The sequence below is a fragment of the Strix aluco genome, chromosome 1 (assembly GCF_031877795.1).
Source record: "Strix aluco isolate bStrAlu1 chromosome 1, bStrAlu1.hap1, whole genome shotgun sequence".
Classification (NCBI taxonomy): Eukaryota; Metazoa; Chordata; class Aves; order Strigiformes; family Strigidae; genus Strix; species Strix aluco.
The window spans coordinates 41,571,190-41,590,864 of NC_133931.1; the positions used below are offsets into that span (position 1 = coordinate 41,571,190).

Below are 19,675 nucleotides of genomic sequence, written 5' to 3' on the forward strand. Positions count from 1 at the left end.
GGTCTGCAGCTCAGATCCACAATTAAAGCTCCCAACCCTACCCCCATCACTACTTTTCCTAGGAACTGGAAAAGCTACAACTAGCTACACATGCTAATAAGGGACTGGTCTACAAGACTATTGCAGAGTGACAAGCTATGAATTGTTTGCTTTTTTAGTGTGATCTTTTGAAGTATTATTTCACTATGGACAAGCAAGTCAATAATTAAGATACCACCAGCCCCTGACCAATTCTGGATCTAAGTTAGTTCTGAAAGAATAGCTGAACTGATTCCCCACACCCATCTTACAAAAATAATTACCTAAAGTTACTTGTATTGACTTTGGGCTACTGCCCCCTATGAGGAAGACTGAAGTTCAGTAATCATAGATTTCAGAGCTGAAACCTGGAACAGGGCATTTAAAAAAAAAAAGATCACTCACAAAACTGGTATTGAACTTCAGATCACTTCACTTATAAAGTCTCAGCTGAGCATGCTTGTGACTTATTGTGGTGGGTTGACCCCAACCAGCAGCTAAGCCCACCCCACAGCAGGATGGGTAAGAGAATCAGAAGGGAAAAAGCTAGGAAAATCTGTGGGTTGCAATAAAGATAGTTTACTAAGTGAAGTGAAGGGAAGGAAAGAAAAAAAAACTGCAATGCAAAGACAATCACTCACCACATGCCACCAGCAGACTGATGCCCAGCCAGTCTCCAAGCAACAACTACTTCAGCAAGACTCCTCACAAATTGTTGCTGAACATGATGTCAAATGGTGTGGAATTTTTCTTCAGTCAATTTGGGTTAGCAGACCCAGCTGTGTTCCCTCTCAGCCTCTTGGCCACCCCCAGCCTACTCACTGGGAGCAGAAGGAGAAGCAGAAAAGGCCTTGGCACAGTGCAAGCACTGCTCAGGAACAGCAAAAAGGCTGGTGTGTTAACACTGGTTTAGTCACAAGTCTCAATTCCACACGTGGTGAGGAATTCAGTCGTGGAACCTTCAGAACCACTGGGAGCTTTTCATGAGTGGCAGAATCAGACAGGCCTGCAGCCACCTCCACCATTATACTCTCCCCAGTCTTTGTTAGAAAAGGTGTGATAAATACAAAGAATACATCATACACAAAAAGAACCAGGAGGAGCAAGGTACAACCCTTAAATGTAGGCAGGCAAATTATTTTCAACATGTAAAGACAGAAAGCGATTCCTAAAGCATCTTGCAGAACCCAGGCCCACTGATCTTCATTTCTGAAGATTTCCCAGACTACACTGACAGAGATACAAAATACCGCCAACAGCAACATCTGCGGATGCTTGTTAGAATAAGGCAAGTTGTTGTTTGGGATTCTACACTTTCCCAAGGGGACTCTTCTTAGAAAGGGAGACAGACAACTGTAAAGACCAATTGAGGCAGCCAGGCAGAATACTCCTATGATAACATAGACTAAGTGGTTGTAGAAGAAATAAAGCTCATCTTAAGTATGCACACACACAGTATCTAAAGTTTCAGTCATTTATTTGGTGATTTCTGAATCTTTAAGAACATGGTTAAGGCAAAAGATAAGCATATTAGTTACAATTTGTATAACAAGTAATAAAAAGATTTGAGTATCTGTACACTACTTAATACACTTACTTACTGAATGATGCCTTTAGCTACCTTCAAGCTTAGCTGGCATTCTTGTGTAAACAGTATTTACTAGAACAAAAAATTAACTAGTACTAGCCATACTTCTAATACGCTATTTCAAATCTACTCTTGCAAACAGAAAGCAGTAAAAATACTTGTTTGTCTTAGACATACAAAGCACAGCATTGTCCTAGGTAACAACACGTAACTTTGCAAGTGATACCTGGTTCCTTTAGTTGCAATGGCTTATAAGAGTAGTAAACTAAGACCTACAAAAAGAAGTCATAACACAATTGGAATTTCACATTTGTCAAGCATAAGGCTACAAGTTTTACAGTTTGTGAATAAACAAGATAGGTTGAACTGTAACATTCCCAGCCATTATAGATGCAAATGTTTGATGCAGCATATCTTCTCTTAGCCTCCAGAAAGGCTCATGTGCAGAAGAAAGAAATCACTGAGTATAATAGCCCAAGTGTAGTGGAATCATCATTATATATATGTACACACACATACATGATGCAAGTTTAAACTTCAGGAACAGAGTGATCCATCAGGGTTTTCATAATGCTAGTTGCCATCCTAAAGAAAAGGAAAAGGCATTCAGTTTTGTAAGGCCACTGTAGGAGACCACTAAAGGTTCTGATCACTGTATCTTTGTCATTGCTAGCCCTTGAATACAGTTTAAAGGTTGGCCATTTACTCTGCTATTTTTGACAACAAATACATTGCTACAGAAAGCTGCACCAAGCTGCACACACAGAAGAGAAGCCCACGACACTCAACATTTTTATTAGTAACTGAGCTGTGTTATCAGCATCTTTCAGGATGTGAGCATGTGTGCAGAGCCAGATCACAAGTACAAGGGGAGGGCAGGGGGAAAGGTGGCTGTTAGACTGTTTTGCAGAAAGCATACCAAGTGGAGAGGAAAAAAAAAAAAGAGACTCAATTATACCTGAAGCATTATTAATTTCTAGCAACTTCAAAAACATATTTGTGCAGGAGAGATTTAGCTGTAGAAAGCCACTGCTGCCAAAGGATTAGAAAAAGCCAACTATATCCTGCCAAGAAACATGTTTCTATCACCAGAATTAGTTGCAACAGGAACAACATGGTAACAAAATACTTATGTTATCCATGTATTTGAAAGTTCCTGGAAACTCACGTTCAGTCAAATTATGTTTAGAACAGGGTTTTTCAAAAGAAAGAAGGCAAAGGAGCATCACTAAAATATGAATAGTTTAAAAACAGAACCAAAACGGTGTGTTTTGGTTAAAACATCGGATTAAGCAATTTTTCAGACTCCCCCCACTCCCTCTCCAGCCTTTATGTGGAGTTTGTAATTAGGTTTTACCGTAAGTACATTTTATTTAATGTACAAAAAATAGTCACTGTCAACTTGATTATAATTAACATCATGGCTGCTTTGTTTATTACCTACCTCTTTATTATATACTCATAAATACTGGAAGGCATGACAGTAATGGTCACTACATTTCCAGCTGTTGCCAAGATATCCGCAATCTGAGGGTCCTGTTATTAAAACAAGAAGTCATATGAGCAACATTACTCAAGCTGACTAATAAAGCAGCAGTTCAAGAGCTTTTTCTAGGCATGTTTCATGCAGCTTAAGAGGCCCACAACTCCTTGCCTGGAGTATTTAACCTTCAGGGCAAGTGACTAAACCTGCAATACCACTTCATAGATGTTGGGTTATCAGTACCTTGCACGAACTGACTAGAGAAGGGATACAGAATTCCTACTAGAATTTGACACAGGCTGGCAGGAAGAAGCTTATTCTCCGTTTTGCCAGCAAAGTTAGATAAAAACTGAGGGTCAGCTGAGCTAGGCAGAGGGGAAGAGAATGAGTTGCCCTGCCTACAGATACAAAACTGCAAAGAAGCCTCAAGACATACATGTCTCACATGTACAAGCTAAGCTACCTCTCATGACTTATGAACATTAAACAATGTTACAATCCCTTTCCCCCCCTCCAAAACACAATTATGATACGCACACACAAAGCTCACAGCTACCCACACCCACCACATACTACTTATTTTACCTTCAATCCGATTACATTCTGGCCATTAATTTCACAGATGTTGTGCTCTGTAAGAAGTCCATTTCTCGCAGCAGAGCTGTCTTTCACTATTGAGGTTATTTTTCCATTCTTGAATATGAAACCAACATGCCCTGTGCTGTCCTTATGCATAGTAATAATTCGTTCAAAAGGCCTATAAGACATTTAAAATGAAAAAAACATGTTTTCAGTCTACTAAACCACAGAAAGAACCACACACTATTTCAGCATCTTTGACTTAAAAAAAGTAGTTGCACTCTAAAGGACTCACATCAACTACAATGAAAGTAGTTGGGTTTAACTTAATTTCATTGATATTGTTATATTAATATATACTTGTTTATAAACCTTACATGTTTTCCTTGTTCTACAGGCATTTTACCATCTGGATTAATAATAATACCAAAATCATTCACCCACCCACCACAACCACCAACCAAACGCAAAAGGCCATTAAGAACTAAGTTTTCTCTACAAATGTTACAAGGTAGATAAAATAGTGCAGGCAGTTTTAACAGCTGTAGGTAGACCACAGGATTCTGGAGTACAAGGCTTCTCCAACAGCTTTTCTACTGCTTTACAGTCCATAAATCTTTAAATTGTGTCTTAAAAAGCTAGTAAATCCAGGAAGGGGGTGGGGAGCTGGGCACGGAAGTGGTAGACAGAGCAGGGAATCTACTACCACAGTATTTTTATTCAATGCATGAATAGAAGTACCTGCCCTGAGAGAAGCAGCATGCCCTCCACTGGGTCAAACTTGGGTCTTAAAGACAAATGAACACTGAAAAAACTTTAAGACGGATACCTAGTCATACCATCTATCATCTGTCTTCTCACAGCCTACAGACCTTACGTTGAATCTGACCTATTATTACAACTAGCTGCAAGCTCAGTATTTAATCAATTAAAAATCTGTATTGGTTCATCAAGCATACTTTTAGACAAACAGGCATTAATTCATATGTAAGCAACAGAGTTCACAAGAAAACTATCATGTTAAATAAAAAGCAAATGTATTAGTTAATACAGTGAATATTTTGGTAACATCTTTTATTGCTTTTTCAATTAGTATAAGCAAAAGTCAAGTTGTGTCTGAAAAAAGCACAGAACTCTTGAATTCAGAGTTTAAATTTGACTTGTGCTATTGCTAACTAGTTTACTTTGAAAAGTGTTATGCCTCATCATGCCCAAACAAGTGTGCACGGGAAGTTTACAAGTTAAGAACTATTTTGACTGTTCCGCCTTGAAAAGGAACATTTCTGAGGATCTTTACTATTGAAGTACATGAACAAATTTTGTTATGCCTGCAGTCCTGCTCAAGCAAGAGGAGACCCAAACCCCACAGAATTATTCCAAGATGAATAATGACAATCTGTATCTGCAGTTGGCTTTACCTGTCCCGAATGATCATTGAAATCCTTTCTCCAGAAGCCTGTTTCAGAACTTTATGTGCTTTATCAGAACTCCATCCTGCACAGTTTTCACCATTGATCTGCAGAACTTGGTCCCCAAACCGCAGTCCAGCAAGGGATGCTGGAGAGTTTGCCTGAACTAACTGGACAAATATACCCTACAAAAGAGAAAGGGGGGGGGGGGGGGGGGGGGGGGAAGAATTAAAAAAACATAAGTTCTTCCTTAAAGATGAAGACCAGTAACAGAACACACAGACCTTTAAAGTTTACCAATCAAACAGAAGGACTTGCTAATTACCTCTCCTTAAGAGACATTTTTGAAATTTCAGTCTGTTTCTAGATGTCTTTAAGAGACTGACAGATAACTAATGCTAGAATAAAGTTCAGAAACAAGCAAATCTGTTCTGTCTAGATCTCTAGACATTAAAAAAAAGACACAAGATTAACATTAAAGCCTTACTCAAAGGGGTAAATACTATTCTGTTTTAACAAGGTATCTAAACAACTGGATCAAAACAGACTAGTGGTAAATTTGTATATCTCCTTGTGCATTTAACTAGTAATTTATTTGCGAGACATCAGAGTCTATATATGGCTGTAGAAATAGATCAGCAATGCTAGGAACTCTATGGCAGATATTCTCCTTCTTTCACAACCCCATTAGTGTTCAACTTTTTATCAATTATGACTTGCTAGCACCTCAGGTAAAAAAGACACCAAGGTGTTAAAAAGCTATTTCTAGTCAAGTACCTCTAAAAAAAAAAAAAACCAAACCAACAAGTAAAAGCATATCAAGGCAACTGTAGCTAATACCTTGAGGAGGGGGGAGGTATAGGATTTGGAAAAAAAACAAGAAACAAGGACACCCATGCTACTCTGAGAAAACCCCAGCATTTCCTGGGTTAGAAGAACTATAAAAAGCACTTTAACCTTATATGAAACCTTGAGTACAATTTATTATTTTTTAAACATTCAGATTAAATGACCTTGCCAAGGGAAAAAAAAAAAAACCACACACAAAACCAACTAACCACAAACAGAGTAGCATTTCCCACACTGAAAATCAAAAGATACTGAAACAGAGAAGCTCCAGAGTAGATTTAAGGATCTTCTTGCAGCTACGTTCATGTTAACGGAATTTTGAGAAAGCCTACTCTGAAATTACTCTTTACATATAGGTAAGATGACACCCTCACTATCCTTACTTTTCTCATCAGCAACACACTGCAAGAATCTATAAAAGATGAGCTACTTTTAAGCCATGGGCAGTTCTCTGCATACTGCTGAACTTTTAAGTACTGCCCAGCGTTTCCACAAAATAGAAACAAGAAGTCTTGAACTGCTAACAGGTATCACAGCAGCTCTACAAGGTCAATATCATGCTCTAAAATGGAAAAAAAAAAAAATCACAAGTATTTTTCAGGTGTTATAGAACACATGGAAGTAAAATGCCACTGTAGGTTTAGATTCTACTTCAGGCAGATGGAAATCTAGTTACTAATCTAATGAAGGATTTTAAAATTCTGATAATGGATAAGCAAACATTATACAGAAGACAATTTTGTGACCATATACTAACTTCACTACTAATTTAATCCAGCAGTAAGATCTCTATAGGCAGAAGCAAGCTTCTATACTTACATTGTCAACAGACTTAAGGCGAAGTCCAATTTTGCCATCTTGATCTTTACATAAAATAGCTTCACGGATGCCTTGTTTAATTTCTGCTCTGCGAATTCCAATATCATTTCCAGTCACTGGAGCTACCATGTAATTAGTAGAAGGTCGTGTTACCAGTTGCTGATTAAAACAAAATAGCCAGACAACTTAGTTTCAACTTTTTAAAATAGCTATACATCAGTTTATATGAAGTGATATTTAAAAAAACAACACATAAATTAAGCCACAGCACCAGCTCTTCCCCACCCCACCACTGGAAATAGACTGCTCAGTTTAAAGCCAGATTAAAACAGGCACTGTTACTTAAAACAATTCATTTATCAGTCAAGTATGGTACTTAAGACAAATAGTAGTCCACTCTCTAGAATGCTAGATATATATTTAGTCTTTATACTTTTACTTTCTAAAACATGCTTGACTGGTACCTACACCCTGTGGCTGAGCAGCTGCTGCCACCGGTAAGTTTCTCTGCACCTCTTCTTCATTGAGGCTCAGGCCCATGTACTGAGAAAGTTCTGGATACAGTCTAGGGTATAAGCCTATAGGAGAAAAACAAAACAAAAAAAACCCTGTCAATACAATTGTCAGTTTAACAGAACAAGCAGTTACTGCTTTCACACGTACAATTACTTCAACAAATCTTGTCCTATTATAATGTATTTAATTTGAAAATTACAAACGGAAGACCCACTTCAATCAGGACTCTTATTCTAGCCCAGTTTAGAAAAGCAACGAGACAAGCGGCACTTTTGAGATAAAGAACTTAAGAGAACTTTTAATTTCAGTTACTCCATTCATCCTTTACGGCACAAACAACATTAGACACATGGTGATAAGTTCCAAAGCCAATGTTGTGCTGCAGTCCATGAAGACATGCTCTTGCTCCAAAGCTTTTGGACAATTTGTGGGAAACTACTCTCCCTCCCACCCTCAAACCAGGTATGCTGGAGAACACACACACAGAGCCACCTTCCACCGAGTGCAAGACAGCACTCGCAAGAAGCATCCATGCCAAGGACATTCCAGATCCCAGGCAGGGTAAAGTTTCTGCAGCAGACAGCCTTCTGGCTGTGAGGTCCACAGTGTAGTCTGCTTTAAGAGTCTTCATAAGAAAGTAGCTATCATTTTCTCATAGCTTCAAAATTAATTGGTTTTAGATGTGCTTCTCAAGAGAAAACAAACACGGCCCTTAAAATATCCAGCAGGAGACTGCTCTACACCCAAGAGGGGTGGGGTGCAGGGAATGGGAGGAAAGGAAGTTAAACTGACAGACTTGTCAGATCTAGAGTCAAACCACTCTGGAAATAAGCTTGATATTGCTCTTGGCATAACTAACTGGTGCCATTTAACAAGTGGCTGTTACAAAAACTCTTAAGAGTCCACATGCTGTTCAACAGAATTGGCAGGGACAGAAAAGGCTGCTCAGAAAGCAAGGTGGTGCAAGGGACAGCCTTGGAAATGAGCAGGCTCCCCAGTTCACAAAGCTTAGGTTTCTAGTGTTCATTTATGGGTACATGTATAAAATCAGATATTAGAAGAATCCATATTTGACCAGAAACGGAAAGGAACTTTTCTGGGAAGGAACAAAGGTCATTGCAAGGTGAATTCCAGTATAAACAAGAGACTTTTTTGCTCCTTAATACTTTCAGTGGTCATATTTGCATGTTGCTTCACATGAGAGCTGACTGATCTTACTTCCAGATAGATCTATCAGCCTGTAGTTTCACCAATATTGATTAACAAGCTGTTTATCTTTATTTGTTCTATTTTTGCTTGCATTTTCAAGCCCCTAGGATCATACACAATTAACACTGCACAAGACTTTTACAGCTACTTGTTTTTTCTCTTTTGTTCTTCAAAGACCACACACGTGATGCGTCTCTGCTGGCTGTATTACATTCTCATTCAAAACAGAGACCTACAAATCGCAGAACACATCCAGAAGTTCTTGATATTTTATATTCTCCTGCCTCTGCCAGGACAGAGGGATTTCCAGCAGGTTTGGCACATCCTATAGATAATGTAGGCCTCCATTTGGGATATATTTAGTGATTAATCACTCTTCAGCCACACGTAGCTCCTGAGCAATTCACGCTGATGTCAAAATTATGTCATTCAGGCAGCAGGCACAAGAACTGCTGGAGAATTCAAACTCTGGACAGTAGAAAATGCTGCCAAGAAGGGACTGCTGAAGCAAACACAAATCTGGTCTGGTGAGGTTAGGCCAGGTAAGTATCTATTCCAGAAAGGATCTACGAGAGGCAGCTCTCTGGTGAGCTATACAAACTCCTGTGTTAAAGTCATCTTAGACACATCAGCACCAAGAGGAGAACTGGAGACAAAGTCACATGTACCAAGCTTTAATCTGATCCACCAGCATTCTGACAGCTGTTCCAGCACTGCTTCTGGTCATGCTGGTTAAGAGTCTTAGGCCTTTCAGACCAAGCATAACTTACTAACCCAGATCTTTGATCTCAAACATACCTGTGCACCTTCGTGGATGCACATGTGCATGGGAGAAAAGGAGGAGAAATTGGTACAAGTCATTCAGTTTTAGGTCTGATGGACCAGACATTTGATCCCAAAATCTGCTGGAAGCTTTACATTGATAGCGTGACAAGATCAAGTTCCACCTTCCTGGGCACTTTTCTGTTGACAGAGATTTGTGTTTGTTCCTAAGCAAGTTCATATGGACAGGAAAGACACTCAGACTCATGCTGCCCTCTGAAGCTTACAAATATACGTGTTATAAATAAGAACAACTACACATTTGAGGTTAAGAGATAAAAAGAGCACAAATGGTATGAACAGCAAATCTTATGTTAGGCTCACTTGGAAAAGGTTTCAAAAAGTTAAGAGGAGGGTTAGTGTTTGCCACAACTTCCTTTTATAAGCAAACACTGTTTTTTGACTCCTACAGCACCTTACCAAGGTGCATGTTGGCATTTCCAAAAAGGCATGGTCTCACCCTTTGTAAACAGGGTTAGATATTTATAGGTATCTGACTGTATTGTTAACTTTAGGATTTCATAACTGCTTTCCAGAACATTAGGATACTATATAGTACACGAGCTTACCTCCATCATGAGGAATAGGAGCAGAAGCTTCAGACAAGATTGCTGGATTAGCTGGATTTGAAGAAAAGGCAGTCTGAGCCTAAAAGCAAAGAAACTCACATTATCTTGTACAAGAAAAAAAAAAATAAATCTATGGAATCTCCATTATGCAGGCAGGAGACTTAAATATTTTCTTTTTTCTTCTACATGCTAGTTACTATTCATCTTGAAGTTCTGAAGTCAATCTTTTTCTTTAAAATAAATAATTTCAATACAATATGCTGTGGTAGTATCAAACTACTTCAGTAGATCAACCTGTATCTTCCTCAAGAGACAAGGCTACAGTTGTAACACAGAAAGGCTTTACTGTCAACCTGTTTTATTTTTGCCATCAAGCAACTTAGAGAGCCTTAAAAGACACGTTAAACTTGCCTAATAAAGCATTATAAGTTTAAGTTTTAAGGTATGACCTTTGGCAGAGCATTCTGTAATTACTTTTTACAGCTGGATAGTAGCAGTTTTACCTCTTCACCACTTACATGACATTATTCCTGAGTTCTACCATAGTCCCTTACAGGTTGCAAGTTCCACACAATCCAATGCTACTAGTTTAATACCTTCTGAAAGAAATGAACCTTCTAAGATCATTTTTCTACAGAAGGTGCCACTACAGCAAATACACTAAGCTTGATTTCTGTATTGCTTACCAACTCACAAATACAAGAGACTGTATTAAAGTAAGCCAGTTCCCTTCCTTCTCAATACCTCAGCTACTATTCTTTTGGTCTTGTGTAATCATGACCAGTGAAAAACACTGCCTTACAGAGGCCTGTTAAGTGTGATGAAATAGCTATCCCAATAGCTTTCCTGAGGTTGAACGTCAAAGGTGGGGGGGAAATTACTAAATGCACAGCAAAATATTATGCTAAACAGGAGACATAAATCATCTAATACAACATGACAGTCAAATTACTTAATGTTTTTAAGAAAAACATGCTTAAAAATAGAAGACTTCATGGTCCTGTACTCTCCAGGAAGCTGTTTTTAGAAAAAGTTTCAGAGCAAGAATGACTCATTACTCATCAATATCACATGTATTTCGAATAGCCTCCAACTCAAATGCTGGACAAAAAGAACAGGTTAAAATACTTAATGTAGCAAGTCTGTTTGTTTTAACCAGCAGTCAATTTAATCTCACTCACGTGTTGTGGATACAGACTTTGTTTTTCAGTACTCTGCCCCCTTTTCTAAGGGTGCTCTCAGCTGTATTTAAAAAGACAGCATTTTTATAATGCACTTTTTGGGAGAAGCAAGTATTTTAGCCTCTATCTGCTGTAGCCAGCAGGTTGAGGGAGGTGATTCTGCCCCTCTGCTCTTGTGTGACCCCACCTGGAGTACTACATCCAGCTCTAGGACCCCCAATATAAGGGCATAGACTTGTTGGAGCAGGTCCAAACAAGGGCCATGAAGATGATCAGGGGGGCTGGAACACCTTCCTTATGAGGACAGGCTGAGATAGTTGTGGTTGTTCAGCCTGGAGAAGAGAAGACTCCAGGGAGACCTTATAGAGGCCTTCCAGTACTTAAAAGGGGGCTTATAAGAAAGATGGGGACAGACTTTTTAGCAGGACCTGTTGCAATAGGACAGGGGGTAATGGTTTTAAACTAAAAAAGGGTAGATTTAGACTAGATACATGGAAGATTTTTTTTTTTAAATTTTTTTTTTTTTTTTACAATGAGGGTGATGAAACACTGAAAGAGGTTGCCCAGAGAGGTGGTAGATGCCTCATCCCTGGAAACATTCAAGGTCAGGTTGACAGGGCTCTGAGCAACCTGATCTAGTTGAAGATGTCCCTGCTCACTGCAGGGACTAGATGACCTTTAGAGGTCCCTTCCAACCCAAACTATTCTATGAATATCAGTGAAGATGGAATGGCTTAATCTTGAAATAATGATATTTAGCAATAACAGTATTTACTTGCCCCCCTCTCACATCTACACTCAATACACAGCCCGTTACCCCACTAGTTCCTACTACAGTTGGTAGGAGTGAGATGCTGCCACGTAACTGTTAAAGGGCATCTACCCCACTGCCGATAGCAACAAAAACACCCAAGCCTCTCCACTGAGGATCTGTAATCAAATGCTCTTGGCTCTACCTTCCTTCCCTCCCACACCCACATGAATTTTCTCATAGGCTGTCTTGTTTGACATTCCACCCATCAAGTGGTAGAAATTTGTGAAATCCTAATTTAAACTTTGATTGGACAGTCATCTTTAAGTATGACAGCAAGTGTCTATCCTGTATGAACTGATTTCTGGAAAACTGACCTTTGAGATTACAGTGTCACCAAGGATTAAACTAGCTTAATAGAACAATTTGTTTCGCTCCCTATAGAAACCTCTATAGGGTTTATTCTTACTTGTCTGTGAAACTCCACAGTAGACTACAGGCACAGTCCCACAGGCAAGGCACTCTGCCCAAGTTCATAAGCCCTGCTGAGCGTACTGGCAGACAATGTACAACAGTTCCTGCTCTATAAAGTGACAGAGCATGTATCTATGGTTCAAGGTTTACAGGACTCACCATAGAGATACCCTACTACCATTTTCTCACTGCTTCATTCAGTGCTCATATAAAAAACTATATTTAATATTTTTAATTGTAACACTTAAACTCTCTAGCAATTAGTTATTAAAAGGCCAAAGGGGAAATTCTTAGCTCCAGGCTACTTTTTTTTTTTTTAACACACCCCCTCCCCTCAGTTCAGCACTACCTGACTGTGATAAAGGACTTTAGTAAGATAAGAAGAATGGGGTGGGGAGGGTGGACGCAACAAGAAGAAATGCCAACACAGCACCACAACTTTAAGAGCCCCACCCCACACATACAAACACAGTTGAGACTGAGGCACTCCACTTTGGGACAGCACAGGAGGGTTAATAAGCTGTTCTCTGCAGTTTGCTTGCTTCCCAATGAGAAGGACAAGGACAGAATAGTGGCCACCTTAAAATGCAGTGTAACTCATTGCTGTTGTTTAAACTGGGAGGGAATCCAGTTTAAGCTTAGGAAATAAAAGTGAAAGCTAGGTAAAATGCTGAAAAAGCAAGGAAACGCCTCATAAAACACATTCACGTCAAATTTCTCATGGAGTTTTTAATCCATTAAAATGTTTTTAATTTTTTTTTTCCACAGGTATTTTTTTCACCTTCATCCTGTCTAATACTAAAGCTACCAATATTCTTACACATAAAGAGTTTTACACAAATGTGATAATCTTGGAAGTTGAGAGAACTGGTCACTACCATGAAATAGCCAGAGCCCAAGTTTGTGATTCTAGATGACATTGAGAGAGCCAGTGCTCTTTTTTGTGCCCAGCTGACCACGAAAGCTTTCTGCCACAGGTCTGGACACTGGGAGTGAGACACAGCAGGTTTATTAGCTCAGTCAACACCTATTCATCATGTCAGAGCTGAATTAAGAGAAGAGACTAACTATGTTTGTCTACTTAAGACCAAGTATCTACACTTCAAAACACCCAAACATATCAGCACATTAAAGACAAGTGACTATAAATGAATATATAAACCAAAATAAATATACAGTGGTAAAAAAAGCTTGATTATAATATATCAAGCTACAAAGTAACAGTTTGTCTTTCCCCTTTTAGAGGGTGATGGTAAAACAAACTGTCACCTACAATAAAATTCTCCCCTTCCCTGAATTAAATATCATCAGATATATTATTGTCATTAAAACTCATCTTATTAAAGACTACCATACCTGAATAACTTTGTCCACCTTCAGATCTTCCAGGGAAGGGTAGAGAGACATTTTGGTGCAGTCTCACTGGGTACAGGGAAGACCAAAAAAAAAAAAAGAGGGGGGAAAGCAAACAAAAACAAACATCAGGGTTAACCATCAGATATTTACTTAGCATTACAACTTAGAAAAGAAAAAAAAAAGAAGAAGAAAACAAAGTGTTAAATAAGTGATCTGTGGCCTGCAAGTCTTAGCACTACAGATAAATTCCATTAAGACTACCCATTTAATCTATTATCAGTAATAGACTTTGCATAATAGGCTTTAATATACTTAGTGTTGTCAAAGTTCAGTCCTCAACGATGAGAAAGCCTATACAGAGAAAACCGTTTCACATGAAATATCGCAGACAGACTTTAGGAGGCCAGGATCCGATGACTGATGAGGGTTAAGAGGAAAAATTTAAATCACTCTCCTCCTTCCAACTGGAACAGTATTTTATATACAACTGCAGAAGCTTTCACTCTGTTACCCAAAATATCTATACACTTTCATCAGTTCTGATACTCCAGTAAGAAACCACTAAAGAGAACTGACTTCCCATGTCCATTTGCAACACATTAATTGCAGCAAGAGACCATAAACCAGCAAGATTCAGTCAGTGGTGAGTTTCAAAACACACAGAGGCTTCAGGGTGGCTCTCATGTGATGTTGGGAGAGCCCTGTGACAACTTATCAGGAAGTAATACAACAAAAAAAACACCGAGGAAAAAAACCCAAGCAAAACTGGAAAACCCACTTCACATGATCTTCTCAGGCACTGTGCTGACATCCAGCTCTGCTAGAGCTGGGCAACTGAGGCATCAGGAAATCCCATTTTTCCAGAGCTCATGTTCTCACTGAGGTCAGCTGAGGGTTTCAAAACCATAATAAAATATTTCATATCAACATATGGGAACATTTTAATGGGACACACACACACACCCCCCAGAAACAGAAGACAACAAAATGTGATACAGTTTTGCAGTTAGAGAAGGCCATGAGAATGCAGTTAATGAGGCAGCTCTATTAAAAGCTTTTGGTCTGGGGATTAATTTTCTCATCCAAAGAACAGAGGTCCTTTTTCGCATAGCAATTCAGCAAAAATTCCAGACTAAAAGTGGCCACTGCATAAATCCTTGAGCTACTGCTTCTCCAAGTGGAGATATTAAGTTGATTAAAAAAAAAATAAGCACACACTGATGCCTAATGTGATATCGCAGTAACACAATAGGCATCTCTTCATATTACACTAAGCTCATCAACAGCTTTTCTACTTGTTCAGAGTGCCCAACAGCTCCAGTATCACGTCAAACTACAATTAAAACTTAAAAAAAGCGTGGCCTAAATGTGCCAGAGATCTAAACTGTGAATGGGTGGCTGTTGTTGTTATGTTGCAATAATTAATTGCTACTGGCATTTTTGACTAATTGTCGCAACTAAACCAAATATAGTTAAAGCTTCTGGGCTTCGTAAATTAAACATACACATTTAAAACCAGATTAAAGTTCTATTTTAATCCAGCATTGACCTGAAACAATCAAGTGCTTTTGTGCATCCAAAATGGGTAATAGCAAACGCAAACCCAAGCCCAGCAAACCCCTCGCTCAGGTAAGCGGTGTCCGGACACGGCATTCTGCTGCTAACACCAGACAAGCCACACGCAGCATCACACTCATCATTTACTTCTACACTACAGCTGCCCTAGTACATTCAGGTGCTGGTCCAGGCCCTGGCACACCCCCAAAGCCAGCACACCAGCAGAAAAAGGGAGCAGATCAAGGCCAGTGCATTCGCAAAGGAGTCACCCTGTTTCAGAGCAACGAGGAGCACAGAAGCAGCATTTTGCGAGTAGGGAGCTCTGACATTCACACAGCAGCAGAGCACAGTACAGGGTCTGCTGGGTCCCTGGCCCCAGTGACGGACTTCCATGCCGCAAACCCCAGAGTGCTTGCACCTCGGCCAGCTTTAGTTCTCCTCCACAGACCAGTCTCATTCTGCACGCAATTACTGGTGACGTTTGTCACAGACAGGCAACCTCAGCCTTCCTCTAGTTTACAAAGAGGAGCATGGTGCTTTCTGTAAAAAAGTATTAGCAAAGCTAAACATGTATTAGTTCTCGGATCACGTAAGAGGACACTCCAGCAGCTTATCCTGACACTTTACAATGCTCCCCCACTACCTCCTTTCCCCAGCCAAGGGCTCACAAACTCAAACGTTTGTCACTGCTACCAAGGAGCTACCCAGCTAGCTCCCTTGTCCTAATCTCACCAGTTACTATTTTTGGTTTTCCAGCTAAATAGCCAGAATAACTGTCACCACTGTAATTGCATTCAATGAGCTCCTAACTACGCATACAGAATTTTCAATTTCTGCACAGGGAGTTGTAGCAAATAATCCTTGTTAGGTAAAGCAAGATCTGCAAAAATACTGCATTTAGTTTAAAATATGACCTTTCAATAACAACTGCCACTGTCAGGGACCACCAGGAATTACAGGAAGAACTTGTCCATGACTTCTGTGCAACATTATTCACAGCATAAACAAGTTTCAGCAGGCGCTATAACGGCTTTAGGCACTGGGGAGTGACTAGCACAAAATATGAGTCACTATAACCTCCTTTTCTCTCTTAAAAATCTACACTGACACCAGAATCATTTTCTTTGATCATTTCCGTATTCCCACATCTTGCAAGGAACACAAGTGTTTAGGAAAGCAAAAGTGAAAACCAAAGGAAGAGTGTGAGGCAAGAGGGACAGCCATAACTCAGCTAGTGACCCACAAAATGTGGTGGTGAAGGCCTCTCCCTATTTCTCAGTACCCTTGCTGGGAAGTTCAACTGCTGGCGCCCGTCAGCGGATCCTGTCTGCAAGGGGAAGTGCTGGGCCACTGGCCAGAGACCTGTGGAAAGGCAGCACTCGTGACACCCTGGGGCTGCCAGCAGGAAGTCTTGCGTGGGGGAGTGATCCCGAACTGCCCTCGGTAGCATGGCCAGCAGACCAGCTTCCCGACATACTCTCCAGGTCAAAAAGCCTGGAGCTGAAGGCAGTGCAGGATCCAGCTGAACCCCAACTCTGGCCAGCCTGTAGTGACTGCTGGCCTGAAAGCACCAGCAGCCAATACCGGGGGAGGGGGAAAAAAAACCAAAGCAGAACGACAACCACAAGTGTCTTCTGCTTGTGGCCCGTGAAGAGATTACAGCAGGCCACAAAGCCAGCACCTATACTGAAACACCGGTTTTCACTTCCAGAAGTTAAAAGCTTACAAACCCAAAAATTCATCTTTAAAGCAGATCTGGGACAAGACCTCCTGGAGGTCAGGCTGAGACATCAGGAACCGAGCAACTGCTCTGCAAAACGCTTTCTCCACTAATAACTCAGTGTTGCCCTTCTGATACATATCTAATTAGCCTCTGAGCAATTGCTCTCATTATGCATTTAGCTCTGAAATCTGCTGCCTCCATTTCAGACCTGAAGCAGGGTTCGCTTGCCCAAAAAGGCACGTCGCCATCCTCTCCACCCCTGCAGAAATATTTAGCCCGTCTAAAAAGAAGTTATTACAAATGTCCGAGTCTCCTTACAGACCCCGGCCAGGAAGTACCGTCCTCACGCAATGACCCGGGAGCCTGAACGAGAGGTCAGAAGACACCCCCAAACCCAGGGCCGGGGGAGACTGCGGACACAAACACACGGGCGTTTTTCTACTCGCTGTGTTCTCTGGCCGCGGGCGAAGGAGCCCCTCGTCCGGCAGCGGCCGCCCCCCACCCCACCCCGGCCGGGTCCGGGGACCGGCCGCCCCGCGATGCCCCGCAGCAGCACGACATGGCTCCCCGGCAGGAGCGGCACAGCGAAGCCGGCTCGGTACCGGCCTCCCCCGCCACGCCCCCTCCCCGCTCCGCTCCGCCATGCCCGGCCGCCGCGCCCGCAGCCCCCCCTCCTCCTCCTCCTCCTCCTCTTGCCGCCGAGGACGGACCGCCGCCCTGGGCCCGCGCACAAAGGCCGCGGGGGAGGGGGCTCCGCCAGCCGGCCGGCCCCAGCCCCTCCTTTACCTTCGGCCCAGGCGGCGGCTGCCGTTCGTCAGGGCCCTCAGCGCGGAGAGGGGCAACAGCGGCAGCAGCTCCCCGAAGTCCCGGCAGCGCCGCTATGAGGGGAACGGGGCGGTGGCGGAACAGGCCCGGCCCCGCGCATGCTCCGCCGGCGGGAGTGGGCCGGGCCCGGCGGGCGGGGAACGGGCCGGGGCCGGGGCCGGGGCCGGGGCCGGGGCCGGGGCCGGGGTCTCACCGCTGCGGGGCGGAGGGGCGGGAAGCCGGGTGGCCGAGGCCCAGCTCTGTTAGGAACGGCCCCCACCTTGGCCGGCAACGCTCCCCTCTGGTCCCTTGTTTTACTTACCCTATGGCTCACCGCTGGCGCCCTTCATTTTTGTACTGCCTTTGCCTCATTCATTTGCATTTATTGGTTCACAGCTGTCATCCTCACGAAGAAAAATTATAATTTCCTACTCATTTTCCAACTTTTTTTTCCTGTAATGAAGCATGTTCAGCTGACTGCCTTCTGTCAGCTTTGGTTTGTGTGTTTGCCGGCCAGGTGTCAGTGTCGCGACATGCCAGAGCTGGGGTGACCACGTCACCTGGACCGTGGTCCAGCACCTGCATGGGCCTTCGCCCACCAACGTGTGTCTGAAGCAGAGCAGGTGTCCTGGAGAAGCTCCCCAGGAGAAACCGTGATTTAAGGTATACCAGCAACAGGGAAATCCCAGAACAAGCTTGGAAAGAGGCTTTCATACTCAATTCATATAGATCATTAAACGTGCTGAGCACCCTAAAGCCTTTCTTCATCTAAGAAACCAGAGCGTTCAGTGAAAGTTTACCACTTCGCCAGCACTGAGGAAGGAGGTCTGCTCCCACCTCGTCTCTTTCTCCTGTGCTCAGCCAGCCAGTCGCAGGAGTTGTCAGGCTCTTCTATGGGACAGTTTAATTCACTGCTCCAGCAGAAATCAAATCCAGCAAAAAACATGAATGTTTTTCTTCTGGGTTAGTGAGCCAAACCAGCAACGAAAGGATCTCGCAAGCACCAGCACCAGCCAGAGCAAGGGAAGGGAGGGTGTGTCTGGAAACAGGAGAAAGGAGGAGGAAGGAGAAATGGGAATGAGAGGAAAGGGTGATTCCCTTTATTCTGGCACTAACAGGCTGTTTCATCATTGGAGCTGCCTGCACAATTATAACCTTAGTTAAGTTAAACAGATTTTGATGCAATGTCTATTTTCCAATCCTCATAAGTTTCTTGATCCTCTCCAGTAGCCAACGTCTTTGGTGAGCACCACAGGGGTGTGTAGGATTGGGGTGGCAGCCACAGCAGTGCTGAATACAGAGCAACAGCCTCTCCCTGGCTGCTCAGAAGGTTCCTGTTTCTGTGTCCAACAATCAGCCAGGCCTGGCATCTTTCTGCATGCCAGTGCCTGAACCATCAGCTACCGAGTCATGCAACAGATCATTAAATATATATGAAGTGCAATTTTGGGCTTAGGGTATGAATTCACAAAAATCCTGTGTTAGGTGCCTTCTGGGCCAGGAGGGAGGGAGGCAATCTAGCTCTGGTTTAATAATGACAGATGATTACTGCTTCTGAAGTGCTAAATTTTCTGCATAGCCAAAAGTGATTTTTAACATAAATGCAGTGAAAGGTTTAAAACTTTGTATGGTCAGACCGAGCATGTAACTCTTCATCCTGCAGTGAGGTCAGTGTGGTGAGGCCCTGTACCCACCTTGGAGAATCAAGAGCACTGTAGTGTCCATATAGCATGGAAACTGCAGGTGTGTGATTGACAGTCATCCAGGTGGTGGAATTCTGCTGGCCTCCAGTGCTGACAACTGAAGGGCAATGTTTTCTTTTGGTTTGATGTTGAATGCCCCTCTCATTGCAAAGACCTTTCTTTTCTCCAGAAAGCTAGTTTATTTCCTATTTTCTACATTACTTTATCGCTTGTCATGGTCTTTCAAGACAGCTTGTTGTCAAGGTAGCAGCCTTTGTCGGTGGAT

At 42.1% G+C, this 19,675-nt stretch overlaps 1 protein-coding gene across 1 annotated transcript; it reads right to left on the reverse strand.

Moving 5' to 3' along the window:
* Positions 1 to 1,478: 1,478 nt before the first annotated feature.
* SDCBP (syndecan binding protein) lies at positions 1,479 to 17,826 on the reverse strand. Its single transcript, XM_074818709.1, has 9 exons — positions 17,690 to 17,826; positions 13,624 to 13,689; positions 9,862 to 9,940; positions 7,214 to 7,323; positions 6,746 to 6,904; positions 5,087 to 5,262; positions 3,675 to 3,846; positions 3,051 to 3,142; positions 1,479 to 2,191 (listed from the first exon to the last, which is right to left on the reverse strand). The coding sequence occupies exons 2-9, from the start codon at positions 13,672 to 13,674 to the stop codon at positions 2,137 to 2,139; spliced, it is 894 nt and encodes a 297-aa protein (XP_074674810.1). The 5' UTR covers positions 13,675 to 13,689; positions 17,690 to 17,826; the 3' UTR covers positions 1,479 to 2,136.
* Positions 17,827 to 19,675: the final 1,849 nt, after the last annotated feature.

Coding starts and splice junctions, on each gene's coding strand:
- SDCBP (XM_074818709.1), bottom strand. CDS start 13,674: ATGTCTCTCTACCCTTCCCTGGAAGATCTGAAGGTGGACAAAGTTATT. Junction 9,941..13,623: donor AGGTGGACAAAGTTATTCAG/GTATGGTAGTCT, acceptor CTTTGCTTTTAG/GCTCAGACTGCCTTTTCTTC. Junction 3,847..5,086: donor TCAATGATCATTCGGGACAG/GTAAAGCCAACT, acceptor AATGTCTTATAG/GCCTTTTGAACGAATTATTA.